Below are 19427 nucleotides of genomic sequence, written 5' to 3'. Positions count from 1 at the left end.
ACCAGATATGACATCTGAGAAGGTAGAGCATTCTCTTCCTAGGGTACAGTCCTTGTGGAGTTGGAAGGGATAATTTTGTTCCTTTGGTTCAATGCTTTTATTTTACAGATGAGAAAACAGGTTCTGAGTGGTGATGGGACTGGTCCAAGAATGAACAACTCCTCAGGGGCAGTGCTCCCCTCTCAGTCACATCTTGCTGCCTCAGACTGTCCTGGGTCTTGCCAAGGAGGTGAAATTTGGAAATCATATCTGCATTTGACAGGGAGAGCATTTCTATATCCAGCAGAAAAAAATACTACCCAGGCTCACTGAAAATAATTCACGTCCCATACATGAGGCCATGCAGAATGCCCACTGGCCATGTGCTTGGAGTGAGAACCAGAGGGTTCTTGTTGGAGGATAAACTGCAGCATATGGTTGTGTGGGTGTGAGCAGCTTAACAATAGAACTTGTTCCCTTTCAGACCATATTTCAGGAAAAAAATGCTAAGTACACCCCACTGTTCTCCGTTACAGAAGAAGCTGTGTGGAAACCAGAGGTTTTTAAGTCGATTCACCTTTGAAACCAACTTAAACAATAGTCTTAATTTTTTCTTATGTAAAAAGGTTAGACTCTAAAATATACTGTTAAAAATAAATCCCATCGAAGAGTAACCCAAACTTTCAAAAAGAACATTTTGCTGGAAGGAAAAGCTTTCATAAAAATGTCCTACCAATGTGCCTGCATTATGAAAAGTACCGCATAAGATAGTACAAGAGCCATGATGTCAATGGTCACTGAACAGATGCACCTTCAGAAACACTCCAGGATTTGTATGTGCAGAAGAGGCACACAGAATTGTTCTTTTGACTAACTCTTCTCTACATCGTTACCTTTTCCCAAGAAAGTTTTGGATTAGAAGGTTGAACTGTAAGGGCGCAGTTCTGTGGTGCTAGTCAGTTCAATGTCAGAAAAGGCGTGCTGCCTTTTTCAACATTATATTTGTATTTTCCTTGCACAAAGTAACTGATTTTCTTTTTTCTTTAAGTTGTGTTAATACTTATGGCCAAGAATGGTAGGAACAGAAAAGCAAAACAGGGCAGAATGAAGATAATACCAAAGACGCATGCTTAAAGGAGCAAATTAATAAGGCCTGCAAAAAGACGATTTCTTTAATGCATTAATTCAATAGAAGGAAAGTTACTTAAGCGATAGGAAGCCAGGCAGAAACTTCCGGAGTGCATACTGAGTCCCCCGTGGATTCAATATTGCATGAATTCAATGTGCTAAAATGATTAAATTAAACGTACAAAATTAGATTGACCTACAATTTGAAGTTTTTATGCAATGTGGAATGTGGAAAGTCCAAGGTGTGATTTACAATATTTCCATTTGAATGAAGAATGAAGAAAGCAAAAGTGTGAGGGGTGAAAAGGCATAAAAAGTGCAGCAACTTGTTCATCCCTCCTGGTCTCCATTGAAGGCCAGCCTTCATAGGTTCCATTCATATTTTTTCTCAAATCTTTCCAAAACCAGCTATTCGGAGTGTATAAAGAGCCCCTGGGTGGCGCAAAGAGTTAAGTGCTTGACTATTAACCAAAAGGTTGCAACTCTAACCCACCCAGAGGCACCTCAGAAGACAGGCCCGGTGGTCTGCTTCCAAAGAGTAACAGCCTTGAAAACCCTATAGAGCAGTTCTTCTCTGTCCACATGGGTTCATCAACAGTTGGAATCTACTCGATGTCGGCTAACAACAGGGGTGTATACAGCCAAGGTTGGTAGAAAGTTCTGAGGCAGATGGCCAAGTTGTCTTGTGTAATACCCAGGTGTTCATAGTGACTGAGGAGGAAGAATGTGGAGATCAGGCGGAGACACGTTGCTCTTTGCATTTCCCAAGTTTTCTCTGTACTATTCCGACAGAAGAACTAACCAGAACGTCAGGAATTCAAGACTGAAAAGACCCCTGAAACCTTAGTTCAGAAACTTCCGTCCTGATCCCTTGCTCTTCCACGTCATGCTGGTTAGTAGTAATGATTTTGGGTACTGCCCCAGAGTGTTTGCCCTGTGATGTCCTGTGCTCCTTCCAGCCCTCAGAGAACTCGGGCTGGGAGTATAATTTATTACTTCCCTGGTGGCACTGTAGTTAAGAGACCAGCTGCTAACCAAAAGTTTTGGCAGCTCAAATCCACCAGCCGCTCCTTGGAAACGCTATGGGGCAGTTCTACTCTGTCTTATAGAGTCACTATGAGTCAGAATCGACTCAATGGCAACAGGTAATGGGTATAAATAGTCTGAGTATGACAGCTGCCTGGCTCTTGTTCGGAATTCTTTGACTTCCCTACTCACCTAATTCTTACTCAGTAAAACAGTTCTCTTACTGAATTCCCTGGATTCTGGCTGGATTTCAGTTGACACATTATGGTTAGAAAAAGAGGTTGGATCGGTGTTTTCTTCTCATGTAACGAAGCGTGTATGTGTGTGTGTGTGTGTGTATCAGGGGAGAGTGATTGATTTCAGAAACTGATTGTATGAGAGATACCACATCATTTTGATGTGTTAAAAACAAAAAAACCAAACCTGTTGCCATCCTGCTGATTCCGACCCATAGTGATGCTATACAAAACAAAAAACCAAACCCGTTGCCATTGAATCGATTCTGACTCATAATGACTCTATGGGACAGGGTGGAACTGCCCCATAGAGTTTCTAAGGAGCGCCTGGTGGATTTGAACTGCTGACCTTTTGGTTAGCAGCTGTAGCACCTAAGCGCTACGCCACCAGGGTTTCTAGCGACCCTATAAAAAAAAAAAACTTTTTTTTTTTTTTTTTTATAGGACAGTAAAATTGCCCCATAGGGTTTCCAAGGAGCAGCTGGTGGATTCAAACTGCCAACTTTTCAGTTAGAAGCAGAGCTCTCAACCACTGCCGCACCAGAGCTTCTTTGATCTGCTAAATGGCCTATATCATCTCTTTATCCTGATCATCTTTCCCAGTTTAAGGCGTTGTGGAGTCCCTGTGTGGTTTCAATAATTGTTTGCTAATCGAAAGCTTGGTTGTTTGAACCCACTCAAAGGCCCCTTTGAAGAAGGATCTGGTGATGTGCTTCTGAAAGGTCACAGCCATGAAAACCTTATGGAGCACAGTTCTACTCTGAACAACACACATGGGGTTGCTGTGTGTCAGAACAGACTCCATGGCAAATGGTTTGGTTTTGGTTTTTTAGAGTTTCTTTTGGATTCCAACTGAGCCATGGTTTCTCTTAGCAGTGCAAAATGTTCAATGCACAGAGGATTTCCCAAACTCCTGTCTTGATGGTCTTCCAAACACCTGGCAAATGATCCCTGGCTAACCCAACTATCCACCAGACATAGGCGGGTGAACCCCATCAGATTAAAGAACACAGAGTCACACTTGGGGTGCCTGCTGATGAATATAGAAACTGTGGGCAACGCTTCTTTACAGAGATTTTGCACTTTGACAGTTTCTATTTAATGGAATTTTCATTTAATCCTTTTCTGGGTGCACGTGCATTCATGCTCGTTCAACATTACTGGGTTTAGAGATTTCTCAGGAGAGTAAGGTGAATCTCCATGCCAGTGCCCTGCCTATGACACTGGAGAGGCTGACTTTAAAGTAACTCAGTGGGGAGATGTTTCCTATCTCGTGGATACCATTTCTACTGGAAGGTCTTACCAGGGTTGTGAAAAAGTAGTGATAGTACTCCGTCATCATGCCCATGAACAGAATCTGCAAGAGAGAAATAAGAGATAAGAATAAGAAACAGAACTACAATAAGAAATTGATAATAGTGGCCAGAGCAGAACTGCTCCGTACGGTTTCCAAGGAGCAGCTGGCAGGTTCAAACTGCTGACCTTTTGGTTAGCAGCCAAGCTCTTAACCACTGCACCACCAGGGCTCTGATAATTAGTAGGGTGACCATAAAAGCTTGGAAATCTGGAACAGTGAGGGACTTTGGAAATCCACAGACTCAGGAGATCAGAAATCCGAAGCCAATTAGTGGCTGACGTGGGACGAAGACCCAGATCACTGACTTCCACCCAATGCTCTTTCCATTACACCATGTTTGGTTTACATAATCAGTCTTACAATGCATTTAAATATAGTTTATGTTAACAAATGTTATATTTGGATTTTACCATAGTGGTACAGAGTCTTGCCTTCCCCTCTCCCTATGTTTCTGAGTAATTCCATGTTATCTGCCTCAGAGTCACCCCAACTCATGGTGGCTCCGTGCACAAAAGATAGAATCGTTGTGATTCATAGGTTTTCACCGGCTAATATTTGGAAGTAAATCGCTAGGCCTTCTTAGCCTGGAAGTTCTGCAGCATAGCAGTGTGGAAGGCTGCACCTACAAGACAGGTGATGGTTTCACATGATATACACTGGCAGGGAATCCTGTGTGGAAGGTGAGAATCCTACCACTGAACCAACCACTGTTCCCTAGTACAAGCTTAGATACATATTTTATTGGTATCCTTAGCTTTAGTATTTAGCATAATGCCTCCCTTAGAGTAAACTCAGTAAATGTTGAGTTGACAATGTTGGTGTGTTGTTGCTTTTGCTATTAAGTGCTGTGGAGTTGGTTCTGACTCATAGCCACCCTGTACACAACAGAATGAAACACTGCCGGGTCCTGCACCATCCTTATAATCGTTGCTATATTTGAGCCCATTGTTGCAGCCACTGTGTCAATCCATCTTATTGAGAGTTTTTCCTGTTTTTCGCTGACCCTCTACCTTACCAAGCATGATGTCCTTCTCCAGGAACTGGTCCCTCCTGATAACCTGTCCAAAATATGTGAGATGAAGTCTCACCATCCTCACTTCTAAGGAGCATTCTGGCTGCACTTCTTCCAGGACAGATATGTTTGTTCTTCTGGCAGTCCATGGTATATTCAATATTCCTCTCCAATACCATAAATCAAAGGCATCAGTTTGTCTTTGGTCTTCCTTATTCATTGTCCAGCTTTCACATGCAGGTGATTAAAAATATCATTGCTTGGGTCAGGCAAACCTTAGTCCTCAAAGTGATATCTTTGCTTTTTGAACACTTTAAAGAGGTCTTTTGCAGCAGATTTGCCTAACGCAGTAATCTGGAACTGGATAGTTCCAGACCTTCTAAAAGTGTGTATTATTTTTACTTTGTGGGGGAGGGCAGGCAGAGGTGGGCAGAAAGGACAAGTGTTCTATGTAGAGGTAGTTGAGGCTATTAGCTGTTGTTGCTCAAACTCATGGCGACTCCATGCACAACAGGATTGGAATTTTGTGATTCACAGTGTTTTCATTGGTTGATTTTTCAGAAGTAGATCACCAGGCCTTTCTTCCTAGTCTGCTTTAGTCTGGAAGCTCTGCTGAAAGCTGTTTAGCATGATAACAACATGCAAGCCTCCACCAAAAGATGGGTGTCTGCGCTTGAGGTGCATTGACTGGGAATCAAATCCGGGTCTCCCTTGTGGAAGGTGATAATTCTACCACTGAACCATCACTACAGAGGTAGAGATTATGAAAATGTGATCTTATCTTGGTTTCCTTGAAAATGGTGTCAACTGAGAAGAAAATGTTGCATTTGCTTTGAAGATAAGATACAGGTAGTCCCTAGGTTACAAACATCTGACTTACCAACTGGTACTTGGACTGTCATAAAGCCTACTGTATTAAAAATTTGAATTAAATGTAGTGGTGTATAATAACGAGTACACGCACTACTTTGTGGTTAAGAGTTCTAGCGTATTTGGATGTGTTTCTTAAGTGTTTTGTATGCATAAAACCAAAACCAAAACAGTACCCATGTTGAAGAGTTGTTTCCGACTCATAGTAATCCTACAGGACTGAGTAGAACTGCCCATAGAGTTTCCAAGGAGCAGCTGGTGGATTTGGACTGCCGACCTTTTGGTTAACAGGCGAGCTCTTAATCGCTGTACCACCAGGGCTCTTTTTATATGCATGGAAAGGTAAAATATATACTATATATTAAGACAAACATTTGACTAACTGAAGCTAAATAAGAAATGTATGTACCTGTTCTGACTTAACTACAAATTCGACTTAAAGACAGACTTAGGAACAGATCTTGTTGGTAACCCGGGGACTGCCTGTATTGCTTCTAAGTCTCCTAAATTGAGGGTATCCTTCCTTGGGCCAGGTGACCAAAATGACTTCTTTAGTGCTATGTTTTGGCCTTTGTGTGGAAATGAAAATGCAAGACTCAGAAATCAAACTTCCACCCCAAGGCTTTGGTCCCCGGACACCCTGCTAACTCAGAAGTGATGCCGCTCCTGAAGTCCACCTTCAGACAAGTATTTGTCAGGGTTGCTTTGAGTCAAAATCAACTCGATGGCAATGCGTTTGGTTTTTGGTTGTAAAACAAACAACAACACTCATGTTTTCTCAGTTCAATCAAAGTATATGAGACCAAATGGGCAACACCTGCCAAAAAGCAAAGATGAGAAGGCAGGAAGGGACAGGAAAACTGGACAAATGGACACGGTGAAGCTAGGGTGGATGGGAGAGAGTGTTGATACATTGCAGGGATTGCAACCAAAGTCACACAACAATTTGTGCATAAATTTTTGAATGAGAAACTGAATTGCACTATAAGCTTTCAGCTAAAGCACAATAAAATTAAAAAAGAAATCAAATCTCCAAGGCAGTTTTTCCCATAGTTCTGACAATTCAGGACAATTCTGACAAATACGAATGCCCTGTGGAAGTTTTTCAACCTATGTTATGGATTGAATTGTGTCTCCCCCAAAATTTATGTTGAAGTCCTAACCCCTGGTACCTGTGGACGTGACCTTGTTTGGAAATAGATGTTATTAGTTAACATGAGGTCATACTGGAGAAGGGTGAGTCCTGCTCCAAACTGACTGGTGGTCTCTATAAAACAGGAGAAGAGACACCGAGAGACAGAGAGGGACAATGGCCATGTGAAGATGCTTCACCAATCCAAGGAATGCCTGGGGCTACCTGGACCTGGGAGAGATGAGAAGGGACTCTCCCATGAGATCATGGCCCTGCTGACACCCTGAATTCAGACTTCTAACTAGTGGCACAACAGTTAAGTGCTCGGCAGCTAACAGAAAGGTTGGCAGTTTAAACCCACCGAGCGGTTCCTCGAGAGAAAAGACCTGGCAATCTGCTCCCGTAAAGATTGCAGCCTAGGAGACCCTATGAGTCAGTTCTACATTATCATATAGGGTCATTATGAGTTGGAATCTACTCGATGGTACACAACAATAATAACAGGAAAGTCTAGAATGTCAGAAAATAAATTTCTGCTGTTTAAAGCCACCCACTTTGTGGTATTTTGTTATGGCGGCCCTGGGACCTAAGACAACTAGGGATTCTTGGGCCCCGGCCTAGAGATATCTTGAATGAGAAATCTCTGGGAGTGGGACCTGGGCTTCTGTATTCTACAGTAAGGACCAGGAATCACTGCTTTTGGAAAATGTGAAAATTTGCATTAAAGAATGACGACTTTCATAATTTCAGGTGAAGAGATGGATGGAAAGTCTGGGGAAAGGCAGTCCCAGTTATCAGAGGTCTTGGGAGGTGCCTTAGAGATATGCAAACTAGGCAGATTTTACTTGAAAAGAAATAAAAAATGTAGAGGGCTCTGATGATAGCACATTACTTGCAGCGCACACCAATCTGGTGTTCCTTACGCACTGTCTGCTAACGTGGAAACCACAGGAATGTTTAGTGAGACTGTAATGTCACAAAGGTAAGACAAATGACAGGAAGCTCTCTCTATGAATCATGAGCCCACAGTGTGAAAGTCACTCCTGTGGTGATAACAAGACCCGGCGCAAAAAAGGATTTTAAAAAAAGAGTAGAATTGCTTTAGGGCCATCAATAACATTTAAAGCTGTGCGTGTTGAGGTCTCGTTAGCTGGTCTCTTATATCATTTGGGTATAAAGAGCTAACTGCCGGGGTCAGTCAGGAATCCAATTTTTCACTTTGGTCATTAGGTAGTGTGATTGCAGCCAAGACTACCTCTTGATGGGAACTGGGTGAGTTTTATATGAAGATAGAGAGGTGGACCCTGAGGTCTAAAATATTGTTTCTGGAACTGAACAAGGAAATACAAAAGCACCTGAAGTTTCAGCTTTACACTTGAGCTCACTTTTTTTTTTTTTTTTAACTTCATTATGAAAGTGTTTGATCCCCAGTTGACAATTTTGGCTTCTTCTTCTTTTTTTTTTTTCTTAATTTTTGTTGTGCTTTAAGTGAAAGTTTACGAATCAAGTCAGTCTCTCACACAAAAACTTATATATACCTTGCTGTATACTCGCAATTGCTCTCCCTCTAATGAGACTTTCTTTTTTAAAGCAACATTTTCAACTAATTATTACTATTTTTATTATTTGTAATTCCTCAGAATAAATTGGATGTATCTTTTATTTAGGGCTAGAAAAGAGACTTGAAAATGCAGCGAATAAACAGCCAGCGGTTGTGTTTTAATTGCAAAAGAACCCTTGTGTCCTCCAGGTACACTTTTCATCTGATGCACTAGAAAAATCCCTGTTCACCCCTAGCTGCTTGCTTGGGTCATTGCCTCTTGGTTCTTTCCTTGAATTTCTTAGAAATGGTAATTTAAAGAAAAAGTGCAATCATTAATCATTGACCTGCTCAATGCTGTAGACACACTAGGACCCAGGTGAATGAGAAATTTCTAGATAAAAACAACAAAGCCATTGACATAGACCTTGGCTGCTGAGTCGATTCCAATTCAGAGTGACCCTAGAGGACAGAGTAGAACTGCCCCATAGGGTTTCCAAGGAACAGCTGGTGGATTTGAATTGCTGACCTTTCGGGTAGCAGCCGAGCTCTTAACCACTGTGCTACCAGGGCTCCAATGACGCACTAAAATAAAATAAAAGGCGGTGCTTTTTAAGCAGTATTTCTTGTAATGGTCTGCAGACCGGTTGGGATTGGCAGCTCTGTCTTTTAATAGTGGCATATTTTACAAATGAAAGTTTGTTCCGCACTATGCTTTCTCTCTGCCTGTTGGTATTTCACCTAAAAGTCATTAAGAGATTAAGAAAATGTCACATCAAGATAAATGCTAGTTTAAAAAAGAAAGAAAAAAATATATATATATAATCAAGATCTGGAAGTTTTCTGACTTCTTTCCCACGCAGAAAACACTACTTTCTTTGAATTTTGATAGTGTAGTTGTCCGCTGGACTGACCAGGTGCTGCTCTGTGTACAGCAGCGTGCATACTTTACCGGGCAGTATTGCTAGGAACTAGTTTTGACTTTATCTAAGTAACGTTCAATGGCACCACACACATCACAGCACACACCCTAACCAAAGAACCCATTGCTGCAGCATTGACTAGTGGATATTAATAAACTGGGTAAGACAACCCTACCAGAAGAGCCAGATTGTATCACCCAGGTGTACCACAGAAGAGGTTATGCTATTTCAGGAGTACCGGCTGTAGAGAACAGAGCAGGAAAAAAGACTTCCTGTGGTAGAACGAAACAGGCATCTGGCAAATAGGAGGGAGCAGAGCTTTGGAAGGACTACATGAATCTAAAAAATAAACTCTCTGCAACATCCAGGGGAAATTGTAAAGATGATGTGTAGGGAAGAAAGAATACAGTGGAAGAAAGTTTTAACAACAAAGTATTGAACAAAATCCAGAAGCTGGAAAGCGAACAGAGAATATGTGTAATCTTTTTGTAATAAGCTTCTTCCATAATGACGGTAATAAACTAGATCTTAAATTTGACTGAAGGTAATCATTTGAAAGAGAAACGGGGGTAGCTGTTAAGTGGTGGTCTGGCAGATTTCATGAGGTGTCTAAATAGTGCTCAGCTACTAACTGAAAGGCTGGGGGTTCAAATCCACCCAGAGGCATCTTGGAAGAAAGGCTTGGTGATCTACTTCTGAAAGGGCACAGCCACTGAAAACCCACTGGAAGACAGTTCTACTCTGAAACACATGGACTCACCGTGAGCTGAAATCAACTTGCTGGCAACTGGCTTGGCTCTTTGTATTATAACTCAGTAAAGTCATCAAGAGTATGGGCCCTATTCTTTAGCTTTTTGGGGCTGGGTGACTTTATTTTGTCAATTTATACCCTAGCTATCAAGCTTACCCATTGCTGTTGAGTTGATTCCGACTCACACCAACTCTATAGGACTGAGTAGATTTGTCCCATAGGGTTTCCCAGGCTGTAAACCTTTAGGGATGTGGCAGCTGGTGGGTTTGAACCGCTGACTTTTTGGTTATTATCTGAACACGTAACCACTGTACCACCAGGGCTCTTTTCTACCAAGCTCAGAAAGTAATTATTGATATCAGAGTTTCTCAATTCATTAAAATCCCTAGAGGAATTTTTAAAAAATAGCAATGTCTGAGCCCCGTGCCCAGATATCCTGGTTTGTTTGGTCTTGGTTATATTCTAGGCATTGGTATCTATTAAAACCCCTTCAGGTGATTCTGATGTGTGGCCATAACAATAATGATCATAGCTACAATTTGCTGACTACTACAACATGTAGTAGATGCCTTTGAATTATGGTGTTGGCAAAGAATATTGAATATACCATGGGCTGCCAGAAAAGCAAACAGATTTGTCTTGGAAGAAGCACAGCTGGAATGTTTCTTGGAAGCGAGGATGGTGAGACTTTGTCTCATGTGCTTTGGACATGTTATCAGGAGGGACCAGTCCCTGGTGAAGGACATCATGCTTGGTAAATTAAAAGACCAACAAAAAAGAGGAAGACCCTCAACAAGATGGATTGACACAGTGGCTGCAACCATGGGCTCAAGCATAACAACAATGGTGAGGATGGAGCAGGACCAGGCAGTGTTTCTTTCTGTTGTACATGGGGTCACTATGAGTTGGAACCAACTTGATGGCACCTAACAACACCACCACCAACCACATGTCCACTACTGTGATAGGTGCTTTACACACCATTGGGTCAAAGTGTTATCCTCAATTTTTAGATTTGAAAAATGAAGGATATTTCCAATATTTGAACCCAGGTTTTATTTCAGTCCTGGGCTCTTTGCACCATATTAGTATATTAATTGACAATGGGAGGTGTTTGTGGCAGGAAATTCAATCATTTGCACAAAGTCCTTCTGGACTTTGAGAACTCAAGTAAAGGCACATGATTGGTGAGAACAAAATTAGAACCACAGGATTTGGAGCTTTATCGTAAAGAATGCATCCACCAAGGCAAGAGATCTTGATGAGTTGCTCATCCACCTCTTCTCCAGTAGCTGGACCCAGTCATGAAAGATTCTCTCTTGGATGATGCTTCAGGTGTCGTCAGGTGTCTCACTAACTGTACCACCTTTTACCAGAAATTCAGATCTGCATTACTCTTCTATGACGACACTTCTTCAGCTGTTAGAGTTAATTAGACCCTTGCTTTTCTTGTGATTTTGAATCCCTTGGTATTATGGATTGAATTGTGGCCCCCCTCCCCCACCTAAGACATGTTGAAGTCCTAACCTCTAGTACCTGTGAAGGTGATCTTGGTGGAAATAGGGCTTTTGAGGATGTTATCAGTGAAAATGAGGTCATGGTGGAGTAGGGTGGGTTCTAATCCATTCAGAGTGGTGACCTTGTAAAAGAGAAGAGACAGATAGATAGAGGGAAGAGGGTCACGTGACCATGGAGTTATGCTGCAGTTGCAAAGTACACCTGGGGCTACCAGAAGCAGAGAGGCAAGAAAGGATTATCCCTTAGAGCCTATGGAGAGAACATGCCCCTGCCAAACCCTGAATTTGGACTGTTAGCTTCAGGAAATGTGAGTCAATGAATTTCAGGTCTGATAAGCCACAAGTTTGTGGTATTTTGTTATGGCAGCCCTAAGAAGCTAATATACTTTGGTAGTATTTGAGAGGTACTTTAATCTTCTTGATAGAGTCACCTTTCATCAAGAAAGGACAGTTTGTGAAAAACTGTAATGCATATTTTGTTACAGTTACTTAGTAGATATAATAATAGATACTGTATCCAATAGACGCTATAATAACAGCTTGTACAAGGTGTGGAGGGCTTTGAACATCATGTTAAACAATGTGATGTTCTGGTTTTTAGGTGTCATCAAATGGGCTCTGACTCATAGCATCCTTATTTATAACAGAATGATAGGTGGCCCAGTCCCACGCCATCCTGCGCCATCTTGGTGATCAAACAGTATGCGCTTTACACATAAGGCAATAGGAGGGGGACAGAAGACACTGAGGAATTTCAAACATGGGAGAGATAAGGTCTGATATTTTATTTGGAATGAACAGTTTTTGAAACCAGATAATAAAAAGAAGAGGGAGGGGACTTGTGGCAGAGAAATCAGATACAAGAACAGATAGAAATTGATGAGAGAGACGGAAAAAACGATGTCAAATCTGAAACGTACTCAGAAGGCAGAATCTACATTTGGTAACTAATAAATAGGCAATGTGGGGAGAATTCAGTGGGTTCCTAGGTTGGTGACTTGAGTCATTGGTTGGTATTTCTAGTCACCAAAAGATCAGAGGAGAAACCAGTTTTGGGGGAAGGCCAAGGAATGGGATACAATGTGCTCTGTTTTAAGTCTGTGATATGGAGACTTAAGATAAAGGGAGGTCTTCAAAAGATGCAGAACTTGGTAAGTCAGGCTGAGAGAAGGTTTAGGAAACACGATAGACAAGAATTTAACAAGGCGTGCGTCCTTTGACCGCCACTCTCAGCTTGTAGTACTTTGGTGGCTTGTGTGCTGCAACGATGCTGGAAAGGATGCCACTGGTATTTCAAAGAGCAGGGACACCCATGGTGGACAGGTTCCAATGGAGCCTCCAGACTGAAACAGACTAGGAAGAAAGGCCAGGTGATCAACTTCTGAAAACTAGTCAAAACCAAACCAAACCAAACCCTATGGATCTGAACAGAATATCATTCAATAAACTTTTGGAAGATGAACTTCCTAGGTTGGAAAGCACTCAAAATATACAGTGGCCACAACAACAGACTTGAGCATGCCAAGGACTGTGACGATGGCGTGGGACTGGGCAACTTTTCTTTCTCTTGTACACAGAGTCAGCATGAGTTGGAGCCAACTCCATGGCAACTAACACCAACATGCCTTTTGAACTATGAGCTTTGATTGTCACATCTGTAGTTTTACCCAGACGTGATACATTAACGTAACAGTGATGGTAATCTCTAACACGGGGAACGTTCTACGCTCCAGGCCTAGGCTTAAAGCCTTATATACATCGTCTCATTTAACTTTCTTCAAAACAATTCAAATATGTACTGTTACATCCCCATTTTACAGATGTTGAAAATAACAAATCACTAGATCCTCTACTAAAAGAGGACCTCTTCCAATACGTTCTAGGTTTTTGGGGGGCACAAGCAATTTGCACTCAGCTAAAAAAAAATTTTTTTTTTTTTATTAACCTAAGGGTTGGCAGTGTGAACCCAACCAGCAGTGCTGCAAAAGAAAGGCCTGGCAGCCTGCTTCTGTAAAGATTGCAGCTAAGGAAATCCTACGGAGCATTTCTACTCCGTAACATCCGGGGTCACCATGGGTCAGAATCGACCTGACAGTAACTGATTCCAATATACTGGAATTTTTAATGCTATTTTATTCCTTATTCTTCCTTGACATAATCTTCGGCACATAGAAACCACTCAGTAAATGTGTTTTATAAATGGGTGAAATTGACATCTCGCAGGAACCTTATGATATAAGAGAATTTGACTAAAAGTTGTGGGGAGAGTAAGGAAGAAGGGTCCTCTTGGTGAAATCTTGAATCTATGAAGCATCAAGGAAGCAGATATAGTTAACGTAGAACAAAGTGGTTTTTAATCTACTTCAGTATGCAGGTTTCTTTAGAGAATCTGATAGAAGCTATGGACCCTTGCCTCCAAAAAGACACATTCAGGGGCACGCCTCACCCCAACACACATAATTTTGAATAAAGCTGGAGTTCACTGATCTGCCTATAGGGTTCTGACATGCTCCCATGTACACACCCTGGAACTGGTTTCTTCCAAAGTACTCCACCGCCAGCACAATGGTAACTTTTCTTTCCTCCTTTTACAGTCAAATTTTGATGTAGCTTGCATTAACCTTTAGAGTATTTTTCAGGCATATATGTGATTTTTATTGCCTCCCAGTCCAAGTTTGGGGGCCTTGGTGGCACAGTAGTTAAAGCACTCGGCTGCTAACCAAAATGTCGGCAGTTGGAATCCACCAGCAGCAACATGGAAACCTTATAGGGCAGTTCCTCTCTGTCCTATTGGGTTGCTATGAGTTGGAATCGACTTGATGGCAGTGAGTTTGGTTTTTGGTTTGGAATCTAAGTTGAAGCAAATCTACGTCCTTTTCCAAATCTACTCTTTGGAGGCTTTTGAGAATCCTCAAATGAACATCTGGACACCAAGAATATAGACAAAATTGTGCATACCATCAATAAATTGTTGGTTATTTGTAGAAGTAATTCTTATGTATATTTAATAACATACTCATATCTACAAACTGCTTCTTACCACTAAAAGTAACTATGCACTCAGGGAAGGAACGTAAATAGATTTTAATATCAGTCTGAAAGAAATATAATTAGGATGAGAATGTGTTGCCAAAATAATTATGTAATGTACTACAAATTACAATCCATTTAGTATAAATTGAGATACATCATTATTATATTGTCAGGATTTATCCAAAGCAATGAACTTGTCATCAGTTAGCTGGCTCAAAGACTACCAAAGGACTCCAAGAACTTTAAAAAAGAATGAACTGCTGAATTAATTGCCCGTTTCTTTGAGATCCAACAAAGTATAAGGCTATATGTAAGTTCTTTACATCTGTTGTTGTTGTTAGCTGCCACGACCTCAGCTTCAGCTCATGGGGACCACATTAACAACAGGATCAGACCATTGGGATCCATAGGCTTTTCACTGGCTGATTTTCAGGAGTAGGTTGACAGGCCTTTCTTCCTAGTCTCTTAGTCTGGAAGCTCTGCTGAAACCTGACAGACAGGTGGTGGCTGCACATGAAGTGCATCGGTTGGGAATCAAACCCCGGTCTCCTACATGGAAGGTGAGAATTCTACCACTGAACCACCAATGCCCTCTCTTTATGTCTAAACAGTAGTAAAGAATTTTTAATCACTTGTATTTGTGGAAGCTCAGAGATGAAGGCAACCTTAGCAAGATTCAAATTCAAGGATCCTATTTTATAGATAAGGGGATTTATATGGAAAAAAAAATCAATGGACTTGCTTAAAGTAGCACATTTCGAGGATACAAGCAACTCAGGCTTTGGAGCATTAGTCCCTGCTCTGAAATCCCTACCCTGCCACAGCATGCATGACGTAGCACCTCACTCTCGCATCTGTAAGGTAGGGTTTTTTGAGCTGAAGAAAAAAGATAATTCCAGTCAAATACTTAGCATCTGTCACGTATATTATAGATTAAATTGTGTCCCCGCAAAGGATATGTTGAACTCCGTGATGGTTAAGATTGTGTGTCAGCTTGGCTGAGCCATGATTCTCAGTGTTTTGGCAGCTGTATAATGTTGTGATCACTTCCCTGTTGAGATGTGATATGTGATCACCCCCATGATTGCATCTGCTGTGAGTAGCCAATTAGTTGAAAGGGAATTTCCTTGGGTGTGCGACCAACATCAGATATAAGCAGACATTCTGGCAACGCTCTTAGGCTTTTGCTTACTCTGGATCCTGCACCTGGCTCCTGTTTATCTGACCTCTGGTTCTTGGGACTTGACCTAGCAGCTTACCTGTGGTCTTGTCTGCTCATCTTGGGGTTCATTGATCTTCGCAGCCTGTGAGCAAAAGCTGTGCCCTCTGACCTGCTGATTTTGGGTTCTGTAGCCCCTTTGGCTGCGTTAATCAGGAGAAACCTCTATCCTAACCCACGGACTTGGGATGTTACAACCTCTACAACTGCATGAGCCATTTCCTTGATATAAATCACTCTGTATATATATTTATGTGGTTTTACTGGTTTTACTTCTCGAGAGAACCCAGCCTAAGACAAACTCCTAATGCTTTTATCAATGACTATGACACTGTTTGAAAATAGGGCTTTCATTTGTTGTGCTAGTGGCGCAGTGGTTAAGAGCTCTGCTGCTAACCAAAAGGCCGGTAGTTCGAATCCACAAGTCACTCTTTGGAAACCCCTATCGGGCAGTTCTCCTCTGTCCTATAGGGTCACTATGAGTTGAAATTGACTTGATGGGAATTTTTTTTTTTAATGAGATCATACTGGAACAGGATGGGTCCTAAACCTAGTCTCTTCAGAATGTGTCTTATTGTCTCAGGCTGGGTTCTCTAGAGAAGTGAAACCAGTAAAGCATATATATATGTATGTATGTATGTATGTATGTATGTATGTATATCAAGGAAATAGCTCACTCGATTGTAGATCCTAGAACGTCCCAAGTCTGTGGATCAGGGTAGAGGTTTCTCCTGATTCACATAGCCACTGGGGCTGGTGAACTCAAGATAGGCAGGTCGGAGAGCAGAGCTCTTGCCCACAGGCTGTGAATCCCAAGATCAGCAGGTAAGCTGCTAGCTCAAGTCCCAAGAACTAGAGGTCAGACAAACAAGAGGCAGCTGCAGGATCCAGAACCAGCCAAATACCTTGGCAAGGCAAACAGGAAGGAAGTAGGCGGTGAAGGGTGGAGAAAGGAATACTGAGCCAACACAGGCCCGACCCCTTCGGGTACTACTAAGCAGAGCCCATCATGTGGGTCATCACATATCAAATTTCAACAGGGAAGTGATCACAACATTATACAACTGCCAAAACACTGAGAATCATGGCCCAGCCAAGCTGACACACAATCTTACCCATCACACTTATAAAAAGGGAAAACAGTCAGGAAGTGACACACACCCATATTAGAAACTGTCTACAAACAAAGAAGGCAAGGAATGCTGCCAGCAAGAAAGGGCCCTCCCCTAGAATTGGTGTCCTGTTGTGGACCTAGCCTCTAAAATTTCGAGACAATAAATTTCTGTTCTTTAAAGTCACCCCCTTGCGGTGCTTTTTGTCATGGTAGCTCTAACACAGCTACCATGAAATAACTACAATTCATTGGGCACTTCTATATGTCTTAGTGTGTTAACTAAGACATATAGAAATGCCCAATGAATTGTAGTTATTTCATTCTGTTAAAGAAAGAGCTGAATTCGTCCAGGGTATTGCCAACTTTCAGACTAGAACTCTAGGCATTCCTTACTACTTTAGAAAATAGCTTCATCGTCTCAGACAAATTTATAGCCATTGGATAGCTATACTCTTGTGACATTCATTTTGGAGGCCTCTTTTTGCCTGAGGGGGGCAGGGCTCCCTCCCCCCCCCCCACACTGTTGTATCTCTATCACCTTCAGTCACTTCTCAATAAATACTTGTTGAATGAAATAACAAATTCCTCTATGGTGTCCCTACTATATTCTCTGCTTGGCAAGGAATGGTTGATACAATCAACTTTTCTTGAGAACTCATTTAAGCTAGAATAATAGGATGTTTTGGAATAGAGGGAAATGATATTCAAGAAATCCAGGGCTTAACTATCTTAATAACTAACGTATTCCTTTTACTCCAGGGATAAACTGGAATCTTGGTATACACAGAACAGGGTGCTTTCTTTTCCTTTCACATTCTGAGGTGAGTTTCAGATTCCAGACCTGCCACTTACTGGCCGTGTGACCTTGAGCAAGTTACAAAATCTCTCTGAGCTCAGTCCTTTTCTTGTGTACAGAATTTTCTCATAAAAATGATAGATTTAGCCTGCTTAGCACAGTGCCTGTCATGCAGTAAGTGTTTGGAAGAGCTAGCCCCTCAATGTCTTTGGCCTCTTCTAGCTGTTTATGACTAGAAATGATGGACTTGAAGATCTGACTTAGTGGGCACAGGTTCCAATCACAGACTTAGGAGCCTTAAGACAGTGTGGCTGTGCTTGACTTGGTGTTTTCTGTCCTTAGAAATGAAGGCTGGTGGTGTGTCCTGTGTAAACGTGGAATGAAGCCCATCTACCCACCTCTGCTTGCCCTCAGTCACAACCCTTAGGCACAGCTTAACATGAAGAAAGAATCAACCTGCAAAATTGTTCGATTCATTCACATTGCCTTTGAGCTCCCCAGCAGAGGGAAGCTGGGAGTTAAAAAACCCATTTTCTCCCTGGCCTTGTGCTTATGTTAATGGAAAGAAAAAAAGCAAGAGTGAGCAAATGTTGACGGGAGAAAAAGCGATATAATTTTAACAGAATATTTTGGTATTAAAGTGTTTTATGGAGACTAATGGCTCAATTATAGCTTAATATTCATTGCCACAAGTGTTCTGGGGGCGGGGGGAACCCTTGTCTCTGAAGTACTTGTTCATGTAAAGGAGGCAGCAGAGTTCCTGAGTCCAGTACAGCACTCCGCTGCAGCTTCCCTGCTGGGAGGAGAATCACAGAGCCTGCCCACCCACCTGCACACCCTAGGCAGAGAACATATTAACATTCAGGCTCTTAGGCTCAAACAGTGGCTTGCTTTTTTAAACCCTGGTGGAGCAGTGATTAAGCGCTATGGCTGCGAACCGAAGGTTGGCAGTTCAAATCCACCAGGTGCTCCTTGGAAACTCTGTGGGGGCAGTTCTACTCTGTCCCATAGGGGTGCTATGAGTTGGAACCGACTCAACGGCACTAGGTTTGGTTTTTTCGGGTTTTACTACGGAATTTGAAAGCAACTATGCAGCTCTCCCAAGAGCCAAATTTATTTTCGGGAAGTGGAATCGCAGACTCAAATGCATTACAGGTCTTCATAATATAGGATTTCAGGATTAGTAATATAGTAGTATAGGATTTAGGGTACATAGGATGTACGTGTCGCCGCCCAGTCGTTTCCGACTCATAGCAACCCTACAGGACAGAGTAGAACTGCCCTATAGTTTTCAAGGAGCACCTGGTGGATTCAAACTGCTGACGTTTTAGTTAGCAACCATAGCTCTTAACCACTACACCACCAGGGTTTCCATATAGGACACGGGAGATATAAAAACCAAACCCACTGCTGTCGAGTTGATTCTGACTCATAGTGACCCTATAGGACAGGGTAGAACTGCCCCATAGGGTTTCCAAGGAGTGCCTGGTGGATTTGAACTGCTGACATTTTGGTTAGCAGCTGTAGCTCTTAACCACTGTACCCCCAGGGTTTCCATAGGGTATATATATCTTATTAATACAGGATAGTAATATAGGATTTCATTTTGAGGAAACTGAGGCACAGAGATGCATTGATGTAGCTGAATGTTGTTGGCAGAGTTGAGAGCACAGTGTAGAAGGAAGGAGATTTTGAAGAGCACTTATTCAAAGAGTTTAGCACAGTGCTGGGGACCTGGTGGCACCCTGGTCAAGTATATGGCTGCTAATCAAAATGTCGGTAGTCCAAATCTAC

At 42.0% G+C, this 19427-nt stretch overlaps 1 protein-coding gene across 9 annotated transcripts in view; it reads right to left on the bottom strand.

Moving 5' to 3' along the window:
• The window catches only part of GRIK1 (glutamate ionotropic receptor kainate type subunit 1), a 473079-nt gene that overhangs the window by 134572 nt on the left and 319080 nt on the right, over nucleotides 1-19427 (bottom strand). For all 9 annotated transcript variants that reach the window (XM_049858058.1, XM_049858060.1, XM_049858059.1 and 6 more), the window contains one exon: nucleotides 3673-3726. In XM_049858058.1, coding sequence (XP_049714015.1) covers nucleotides 3673-3726 — 54 coding nt within the window. The remainder of the gene's footprint in view (nucleotides 1-3672; nucleotides 3727-19427) is intronic.

Source organism: Elephas maximus, chromosome 18 (assembly GCF_024166365.1).
Source record: "Elephas maximus indicus isolate mEleMax1 chromosome 18, mEleMax1 primary haplotype, whole genome shotgun sequence".
NCBI classification, from domain to species: domain Eukaryota; kingdom Metazoa; phylum Chordata; class Mammalia; order Proboscidea; family Elephantidae; genus Elephas; species Elephas maximus.
Note: the sequence above shows the minus strand (reverse complement) of the source record. Positions and strands in the feature narration are given on the sequence as shown.